We start from the raw sequence: 9,814 nt of genomic DNA, 5'->3' as shown, positions 1-9,814 counted from the left end.
GTGAATTTGTAATATTTCATTGGCGTAAAATATTGTGAAAAGTTAGAGTGCATCTAAAATATTTTATAATAGCCTACTTATCATAAATATTCTAATAATACCTCAAGGCAACATTTTAGGGGACTACTACCCTATATGTGACCTTGCTCATGCATCAATTTCTGATAGAAACCAGCATAAAATAGGAATTCTAACCATCTTGCTCAGTCAGTGCGACCACAGCCAGTGGAGGATGAATCACCCTCTGTTCCCAGAAGTAGCGCTCTACCAACCCGGAATGAGCCCCTTGAGTACAATAAATATGTGATGTCCTGTAATGTGATGTCCGGTAATGTGATGTCCAAAATATTCTAAATCAGTAGATATAAAGTGGCATGAATTTGAAAATAAAGAAATATTAAATTAACTAGAACCATCTGAAAGTTTCTGAGAGTACAAATACTCATAACCATAATTATTCAAATAACACTAAAACATTCACAAAGAAAAAACAATGCAAACAAAGACAACAGTCAGTAGAGCTGTTAACATGAACAGTTTATCAATATAAGTCTATAGAATCTATAGAATGTTGGTATTTGGTTCATAATAGACCACAACTATTGAGTCAGTTACATCCTTCCGCACAGTCTCTCTTTAACCTTTCTTCATGAAAGTAAGCAATCTGGAATGACCAGTTAAATCAGTATGACTTGATTTGATGTACATATATGCTAAAAATAAACAAATGTACTTGTTCTATAAAGAAGTGCCCCCGTGATATGTGCCGGAGGGCTGCATACCAGCGCAGGGATTCCCGCTTGCCTACACAGGGACAGGGGGAGACAGTATGCTGGAGTATTGGAGCCATTTAGGTATTTTTAAACAAAAGCAAAAGCTTTTCTGTATATCAATGCATGTTATATTATGATACAAATAATTAGATGCTAGTTATCTTATATGCTTTCAAACTACTTAAATTAACAACCAGTTATGATGATAACATATGAAATTTTCCCTCCTCACGTTAAAACTGGAATTACTGGGGAAAATAGGTTTATTTAAAGACTTCGTAAGATGTATTAAAGGCCAGGTTCAGGTTTTAAGCCTTGTCCTTAATGACCTTACACTTACATCATCCATTTGTAATGCATTTCAGGAAGTAAAATCTTTAAAAAAAAGTATATGTGACTTTTCTGTGTAATGGGTTGGCTTTATTCTCTTTATTCAGAATTAAGTCAGGATTACATAAATTCCAATTTCATGACAGAAAACCTTTTCACTAGAATCAGATAATGCAACTAATTATGATTAACTTTGATGTCACATTGAATTTTAATTTTACATTCTATTTAATGCAATAACAACAACAATTTTTTTAGCACAATAATCACCTAATACAATTTATTATTTTGAATTTCTTATCCGAGGACAATAAAGTCCATTCCAACAACAAAAAAATCTAGCAAACAAACAAAAAAGCTCACAAGCACAACAGGCTACCTACGCATAGCCTCACGTGGTTCCTGTGACAAACTTTTATTATAATTCGAAGGCTTTAATGTGACAGAGGTGCCAAAAATTATAATCCCGGACTGTGTTAGCTGCGGAAGGTGTAAGCAGAGTCTGTAATGATGACATTGCAGTGTGTGACATTCAGAGACCCATTTCAGACGGGGCCTGTCTGCTTGTGCAATGTTTAGGAAATATGCTAAAAATCAAATCATTCAGTAAATGTATTTTTGTGATGGATTTACTTATAATATGTATATAAAGTATAAGTATATAAGTATATAATAGTATAGAAAAATGTATTTATAAAAATATATATTTATTGTAATCTTTGAGGGGCGTTGGTTCATGCATTTCCCATGCATGAAATACTCACATTGTTATAAATGCAAGATGGATTTGGATTTAGAAGTGGGTTCCGTTTGTGGACTGTGGAAAAAGAAGATACAGAATAAATTCCTTGTTCTAAAGAGGAATTGGACCTTTTAACCAGTGTATGTTGCCGGTATGCTTGGCAGTATTGACAAACCCTCGTCAACTTCATGACCACTAAATGATTAACAAAGTTTTGTTGTCATACACTGGTGTAATTTAGCTGTGATACACTGGTGCAACATGTGTGTTTACAAGTCTAAAATCCTAAAAATAGGAAGCAAGACTGCAGTTGCTGATGTGTGTTTGTGTGATTTGTGTGTGTGTGTGTGTGTGTGTGTGTGTGTGTGTGTGCACATGTTGTGTACATGTTGAAATCACTGAGCTTATTGATGTGTTCCACCATGTAAAATCAACTACACCATAATGTTTTCTTTTTTCTAATTCTTGTTTGTGTGTGTGTATGTGTGTGCGTTTGTGTGTGTGTTTGTGTGTGTGTATGTGCATGTTTGTGTGTGTGTGTGTGTGTGTGTGTGTGTGTGTGTGTGTGTGTGTGTGTGTGTGTGTGTGTGTGTGTATGTGTGTGTGTGTGTGTGGCGTGTTTTGTCTGACCTTGCTTGAATATTTTGCTTGGCAGTGTAAAACAGCATCATGCACAGAGGAGAAGAGAATCATTTTAGTGAGTTTGTCACTGAAGAAATCTCCCTTTTCCAAAATTTCAATAACACATGCTGAAAGACAAAAGAGAGAGAACAAGAAGAGTGAGGGAGAGGGAAAAAGAGACAGAAAGCTAAAGCAGGAGAAAGAAAAATATAGTATTAGTGCCCAACACATTGCTGGTCTCACTCTGACACCCTGACAAGAGTACATCAACTCCAGCATCGCCATAATCCCTGTGAATCTGAAAAATAGAGGTAACAACTACATTTGCATTAAATCACATCTACAAAATGTTTATAGAAAATTCATACTGTGCTTCTAAACACTTCCATAGTTGTTGTATGGGAATGATGTTGTGGGTTTCGTACATTTTGCAGTGTCTTCACTCCCACCGTATCCAGGAAGTTAACAGGACTCAAGTCCAGGATGATGACCTTGGGTAGTGTGGGGTCAGGGTTGGGGTCAGGGTTGGGGTCAGGGGTGGGGTCAAGTTCTGGGACTGCCACCACTGCGACCTCATCTTTCTCCTCCACATCTGAGAATTCTGCCATCTTCCCCTGGACAAAGCAGCAAACAGCAGTTATCTGGGAATTCCGCACCCCCACCTCACACATGCCCAAACCTCCACATATCCGTTCATGGTCTTGCCATCTTTTTTGCTCTTTTCTTTGCTTCTTTTTTGGCTTTCTGTGCCTCCTTCTTATCTTTCCTCTGTCTCTTTGCCTCCAGTTTCTTCTTGTGTGAGAGGAGTTTAGGCACATCTACCCCAGTCTACACACACAAATATGCATACATATGCTTATTCATTTTGGTGCAATACATTGCATGTGTAGGTCACTGTCTAAGTGTTTTGTTGGTCTGCATGTGCACATGCAGAAGTGAATCTAGTTTTCTTTTATACACTTTAATGCCATGCGAATGTGTGTATTGCTGTGTGTACAGGTGTTCAGCAATGTATCTGTGTGTGAGAGAGAGAGATGGCAGATGCACCTTGTCATATAAGTGCTCTGTGTACAACTCAGCATTGGCAAAGTACAGAGTAGCTGAGGAACGGAAAATCAGCACACCAGGAATCTGTATGACCTGCAACACAAACACAAACACACATGCACGCACACATATACAAAAATGTGCACACAATTATACATTATACTTCTAACAATGGAATCCTCCCTCCTCAGAAAGAAAGAAGCTTGATTCAAATAAATGGATCTTTGATATCCATTTTACCAAGCCACCAGAGCAATAATTAAGCAGGATTTCCTGTCATCAGTCAAGCATGAGTGGCAATGCTACAGTGACATGTCACCTGACCCATACATGGCCAAGCACTGAAAATCAGACCCCTCTTAGAGTAACCTCAGACCTGTGTGAGTCCATAACAAACCTAATGTCTGCCAAGAAGACATTAATGTGACAGCTCTAACAATAATCCAGAGCCTTAAACACTTTGAGTGCAATGGCAGTCTCTGCCCACAGCAATGTTATGAATCTAAAAATATATCAAAGCTTTAACACAGTCCTTCAGCTGTACAATAACAGATTACATTTCTCTTCACATTCCTGCGACTCTGGTCCCTCCCTCTCATTGTCCTCTTAAGATTCCTTTTGTTCTTCATCTCATTCTCCTAATCTTTGCTGCACTACTTTGTCTTTTGAACCACTATTCACTCTTTGTATGGATTGTATTGCTCTTTTGTTGTCCTGCGTGGAGTCAGATGTGCTGGGTTCTAACATAAAAGAAAACACTTACACCCACACATGCAAAAAGCAAACTAGTACTGCAATATGCCAAGAGTATGAGTAAGACCAGAAAAACGCACAGCAGGAGAGAAGAATGAAAATATAACATACTTTGAGTGTCTCTTTCTCACTTTCACACACTCACAGACAAACTCGTTCTCTCAGAATCCCTCCGACTCTCTCTCTCACACACACACACACACACACACACACACACAGAGAGAGAGAGAGAGAGAGAGAGAGAGAGAGAGAGAGAGAGAGAGAGAGAGAGAGAGAGAGAGACAATTACAGGCACTAAAGCAGCATCTAAAGCTAATTATACCAAAACTTATAAGAACAAATACCCAAATAGTTATAGAATTGTACCTGATTGTAGTCCTCTATTGGTCTGTAGATATCAGTTCCAGGAACCTGACCAAGTAGAGAATATTTGGGCCTGAAACACACACACACACACACACACACACACACAGAGAGAGAGAGAGAGAGAGAGAGAGAGAGAGAGAGAGAGAGAGAGAGAGAGAGACGGGGGGGATTGCTCCTGTAATTCTTCTGTAACTGTAATATGGAGTTTGATGTGTAGTTTATGTTAATGGTAACTGTAGTACTCTAAGCCTGAACTGGTAATGAGGTTATTTTTTAACCCTGGAACTCACAGCTGTGTCCTGAATATGACAGTGAACATGGAGAAGGCGATGGAGGCAGCCAGCCCCAGATCCGGGTTCAACAGTATAGTGAGAATCAGTGTCATCAGCCACACCAGCTACACATGGGCAGAGCAGGACACAAGCAGACAATAAAACAGCTTCTGTCCAACAGATGGATCCCATGAGCAAAAGGACCAGCAACACCCAGCTCTCTCTCTCTCTCTCTCTCTCTCTCTCTCTCTCTCTCTCTCTCTCTCTCTCTCTCTCTCTCTCTCTCTCTTTTGCCACTCACTCACTCACTCACTCACCATGTCCACTTTGTTCTTCCTCCAGAGAGCTGGTATGTCTCCAAATTGTTTCATCATGCCATGCAGGTTCACATAGATAATACCAGCCAACACCGCCTAGAGACACATCCGCGCACCCCCCATATATGCACACACACATGTATAAACACATGGTTTCATATACATAAATAACATTTCTCTTTCTTTCTTTTTTTGTTTCTCTCTGTCTCACTCTCAAGCATGTTCACACATATGCGCTCACACACAAACACAACACACACACACACACACACACACACACACACACACACACAGAATTAGGACTCACACACTTTAATTAAGTTACATAACATTTTTCTCTCTTGTACCTTTGGCAGATCTTGAAAGAGTTCTCCAATCTTTAGCAAGATGAAAAGAATCACCATTGCTGATACAGCACCTGCCACCTGAAAAGAAACAGTTTGTTTGTTGACTTTGTACGACCAACCTTGTGTTTAAAAACAAAAACAGGTAAACAGCTAGGAAGAGGAGATCTGATCTGAGTATGTTCACCTGACTCTTTCCCCCTGTGCTAATTTGCACCATAGAGCGAGACATGGAGCAACTGATGGCAAAGCACTGGAAAAACCCACCAATCATGTTGCTCAGTCCCAGTGCTACAAGTTCCTAAAGCAGAGAGGACACAGTAATTTAGTTTAGAGGTTGTCACAATTATCATCAAACTTTAAAAGGGATCTAATTTCAACTAGCCTGGTTGCTATCAACTTTGTAGCCATATTTGAGAGCAAAGATTCGTCCAAGAGATATGTCGATTCCATATCCTACAACAGCCATGGCAAAAGCATCTCCAATAATGGATCTCATAATAGAGAATTCAGGCATCACTGGAGCCTGCAAACTAGAGAGAGAGAGAGAGAGAGAGAGAGAGAGAGAGAGAGAGAGAGAGAGAGAGAGAGAGAGGAAGAATGGGAGAATAGCAGAAAGAGAATGTGCTCTATACATGTTTGCTATGCACACTAAGGTCATATAGCTGTTCCATTATTAAGCCATATAATTGCTAAATCCCACAGGTGTTTCACCACAGCTCCATTCTGGACTCTTGCAGGCCACCGTTCTGTGACAGTCATATCATGAAGCATAACAGAGGATGAAAGAAAGCAGAAGGAACACTCACCCTGATGGGATCTCACCCACAGTCTGTACACCATATACAGTCTTTAAATCAACCTGCCATGACACTAAAGTAGCGATAATAATCTGCAAACACGTGCACGAACACACATCACAGATATATACACACACAAACACACATACAGATCACACATAGACTAATAGATGAATCATTTATACTGCAGAAAATATTCATATCATGATGTATTTTTCTATTTTTTGCATTGTATTGTTTGTTTTTGGGAACGGACACGCAAATATATCTGAGCATTTTGCTGTTTTTTTGGGGGGGGGGGGGTTGTGCGTGGTTGCTGTAATTGTATCAGTGTGTGAAGGGAAGGTGTTTATGTATAAAGTTACTTACAGCAAGAAGCTCAACAGGAATAGGAACAGGAAGTTTTTGCACCAGGAAGGAATTTACTTCCTTAGCAAGGATTAGGCCTACAATAGTTACAATGCTCACAACGAGGGTACCAATGTTTGTCTGATCTAGCAAGGAACATACTTCCAACATGGTCTGTGGGAGAAAAGACATCAGCAGAGAGAGAGAGAGAGAGAGAGAGAGAGAGAGAGAGAGAGAGAGAGAGAGAAACAACAGCAATAAACTCACGATTTCAAAAATGTTCTACTCTTGTCACTAGGGGGAGCTAGCATTAAACATCTTCATTAAAAGCAAGGAAAAGTTGTTTGCTTTCAAAACTGTACTTGGTTAAATATTCACATATTTAAACGCGCGTGTGTGTGTGTGTGTGTGTGTGTGTGTGTGTGTGATACGCACGTATATGAGAGACAGCGGTCCACTGTAGCGGTGGGGATTGATACCAAATATGTATTTTAACTGGGAAACAATGACATGAATGGATGCAGCGGTAGTGTAGCCTCTGACCAGTGGCTCAGACAGATATGTCACAACAAACCCAAACTGCACCAGGCCTAAGAGCAACTACACATGAACACACACACACACACACACACACACACACACACACACACACACACACACACACACACGCGGTGTCAGTGTCATCAGTCAACAGCCAAAATACACATAGTGTGTTAATTCTATGAGTACACACACACACACACACACACACACACACACACACACACACACACACAGATAAGATGTACCTGAAAAATGCCAGAGAGGAAAGTGACAGCTGCTGCAATCTTCACTCTCTCTATGTCTCGGATTGCAGTGTCTAGGATGGTGTCATTGAAGGTGTCATTGATGGTGTCATTGATGGTTTCATTGATGGTGTCAATGGTGTCATTGTTCAAGATCATAAAGTCCGAATCCGGAGCCAGGCGCTCTGTCACACCTCCAATCATCACACTCATGACCGAATATGTACCTACACATGCCAACAGTCAGAGCGTGTATGGGTGTGTGCGTACCTGTCTGTCTGTTTACTTCTACCTATATTGTTGTTGTTGTTGGTGGTGTGTGTATGTGCTTACCCACTGAGATGTGATTAGAAGATCCAAAAATGAAATAGATGAGGACTGGGTAGAAAGAGGAATAGAGACCAAACACAGGAGGCACAGCAGCTAGCAGCGCATATGCCATACCTACACACACACACACACACACACACACACACACACACACACACACACACACTATACATCTGGATTACCTTAGTATGTTTGTGCGGCTGTGTGCTTTGGCTTTGGCTGTGAGTGCATGTGTGTTTCAGGCTGTTGGATAAGTCAAATTGAGAGGCATATAGATGTATGTGTGTGTGCGTGAACATGTGTGTGTGTGTGTGTGTGTGTGTGTATGTGTGTGTTTGTGTTGGGACTCGGGGTCAGGTGTGACCTTGTGGCAGGTGCATGATGCCCACACTGATTCCTGATACCAAATCTGCAAAAATGTTTTCTCTGAATGGGTAACGCGGCATCCATGACAGCAGAGGAACACATGACAGAAAGCAACTCTTCACACGAGGACCAGAGCACCTGGAAAACAGACACAGGTGAGACTCAGATGAGATATAAATGAGACACAGGTGCAAGGTTAACGCTCAGGTTAAATACAGGTAAGAGTCAATTTTTGTTGGAGGAATGCTTTTTCTGACATGTAGACATGAGACTAAGCCTAAATTACACAATGAGTGTGGATTCTCTGTTTAGTCCAGGTTTTGGCACATAGTGAATCAAGCCTGTTAAATATGCATGAACACATTAAGAAAGGGGTAGAGTTACCCTTCGTCCAGCAACAACAGCAGACTACTGCAGTCTACTCTGCTGAATCAGTCAGTTCAGATTTTGCATTATAAAACTGGACAGGTTGTCATTTGTTTTAGCACCAAGCAGCCAACTTATTCCACATTCAATTTACATTCAGTCTTCATGGTATTAGAAACACCAACCTTGTGCCTACACCCACTGCTCACTTTATTGGGTATTTTTAGAAGTGTACAGTCATAGACAAACTGTAGTCCAGCCGCTGGCATACACAGTTTGTCAGCTCCACCCAGTTTAAACTGTTTAGGTGGTGGGCTATTCTCAGCCCAGTATTAACACTGATATGGTAGTAGCACAGTTGTGGGTGTTGAGCTGGCACGGATGTACGAAGCACAGCAGTGTTGCTGGGGTTTTTACATGTGCTGGTGTCACTGCTGTGTGGAGTGGTGTCATTGTAGGTGTACAGTTATAATGTACAAATAATTTAGAGCCCTATACCTATCTGTTACACAAGACTAAGACTCACCTCTCACCTCAATACCTCAAAAGAGCAAGCAAGGAATGAGAGCTCCTCACAGATGAGATTTCCTAACTGAGGAGATGAGATGCTCCTAACTACAGTCAGTGTTCTTACCTCACTGACTCTTTGATATTGTCTGACAGTGATGTTTTAGCAGCAGATTTGTCGGCCACCTCATCAACTCTGAGTTCATCCATGACCTCCCGCTGGATGTTGTAGACCAGTCTCCTTCTCTTCACTAAGTCTCTCATTTCTCCCGTTTCTGCCATCTCGCTGTCGTTCATCAGAATCTTCGACGTTGGCAAGAACAAAAACGGTCCTCTTGAGCTCACCTTAAACAGTTCATGCCACTTCTGTTATGAGCTTCATCCTTTCTGCGCAGCTGTGAGGCCAGAACAGCCTGCAGTGAGGGATTCTTAAGAAAGGTCTCTGTTCTAGACTATAGACACGATTATATAGTGATATACCAATTAATAAACTTGACAAGCAGATCCTATGAAAAAATGCAGAGCTGTTGTTTAAGACTGAGCTCAAAGAAAGCTACACTGTTGTAGGTGAGTGTTAGAAAGTCAGAGATGTCCGTTATCCTGCAGGTAATGAGAGTGTGAGCAGTTCACTTCTCTGTTTCAAGATTCCCCAGGCTCTCCTGTCCTGTCTGGTATTAATGTGCTGCCCTGCAGGTGGACACGCACGTACTCGTTCCCACCATCTCCAGACTGGAGAGTAAAGTCTCC

The 9,814-nt window shown here is 41.0% G+C and overlaps 1 protein-coding gene across 2 annotated transcripts in view; it reads right to left on the bottom strand.

Annotated features, from left to right (window-relative positions):
- Window positions 1–1,165: 1,165 nt before the first annotated feature.
- LOC113575849 (solute carrier family 26 member 6) overlaps window positions 1,166–9,814 on the bottom strand; it is an 8,707-nt gene continuing 58 nt past the window's right edge. The window contains exons 1-20 of one of the 2 annotated variants that reach the window (XM_035522191.2): window positions 9,195–9,814; window positions 8,193–8,332; window positions 7,832–7,942; window positions 7,502–7,725; window positions 7,149–7,313; window positions 6,735–6,887; window positions 6,375–6,457; window positions 5,951–6,098; window positions 5,753–5,866; window positions 5,569–5,646; window positions 5,222–5,317; window positions 4,923–5,029; window positions 4,633–4,702; window positions 3,514–3,606; window positions 3,172–3,294; window positions 2,892–3,080; window positions 2,710–2,764; window positions 2,476–2,594; window positions 1,868–1,920; window positions 1,166–1,605 (exon numbers count right to left, since the gene is read on the bottom strand). The exon at window positions 9,195–9,814 is cut by the window's right edge and continues 58 nt beyond it. In XM_035522191.2, the coding sequence (XP_035378084.1) occupies window positions 1,897–1,920; window positions 2,476–2,594; window positions 2,710–2,764; window positions 2,892–3,080; window positions 3,172–3,294; window positions 3,514–3,606; window positions 4,633–4,702; window positions 4,923–5,029; window positions 5,222–5,317; window positions 5,569–5,646; window positions 5,753–5,866; window positions 5,951–6,098; window positions 6,375–6,457; window positions 6,735–6,887; window positions 7,149–7,313; window positions 7,502–7,725; window positions 7,832–7,942; window positions 8,193–8,332; window positions 9,195–9,364 (2,262 nt within the window). In that variant the 5' untranslated portion in view covers window positions 9,365–9,814 and the 3' untranslated portion in view covers window positions 1,166–1,605; window positions 1,868–1,896. Of the gene's footprint in view, window positions 1,691–1,867; window positions 1,921–2,475; window positions 2,595–2,709; window positions 2,765–2,891; window positions 3,081–3,171; window positions 3,295–3,513; window positions 3,607–4,632; window positions 4,703–4,922; window positions 5,030–5,221; window positions 5,318–5,568; window positions 5,647–5,752; window positions 5,867–5,950; window positions 6,099–6,374; window positions 6,458–6,734; window positions 6,888–7,148; window positions 7,314–7,501; window positions 7,726–7,831; window positions 7,943–8,192; window positions 8,333–9,194 lie in introns of both variants that reach the window. The other variant, XM_035522190.2, reaches the window with a different exon arrangement.

The sequence above is a fragment of the Electrophorus electricus genome, chromosome 25 (genome assembly GCF_041902795.1).
Source record: "Electrophorus electricus isolate QZ-2024a chromosome 25, ASM4190279v1, whole genome shotgun sequence".
NCBI lineage: Eukaryota > Metazoa > Chordata > Actinopteri > Gymnotiformes > Gymnotidae > Electrophorus > Electrophorus electricus.
The sequence above is the reverse complement of the archived record's forward strand: the minus strand, read 5'-3'. Positions and strand labels throughout refer to the sequence as shown.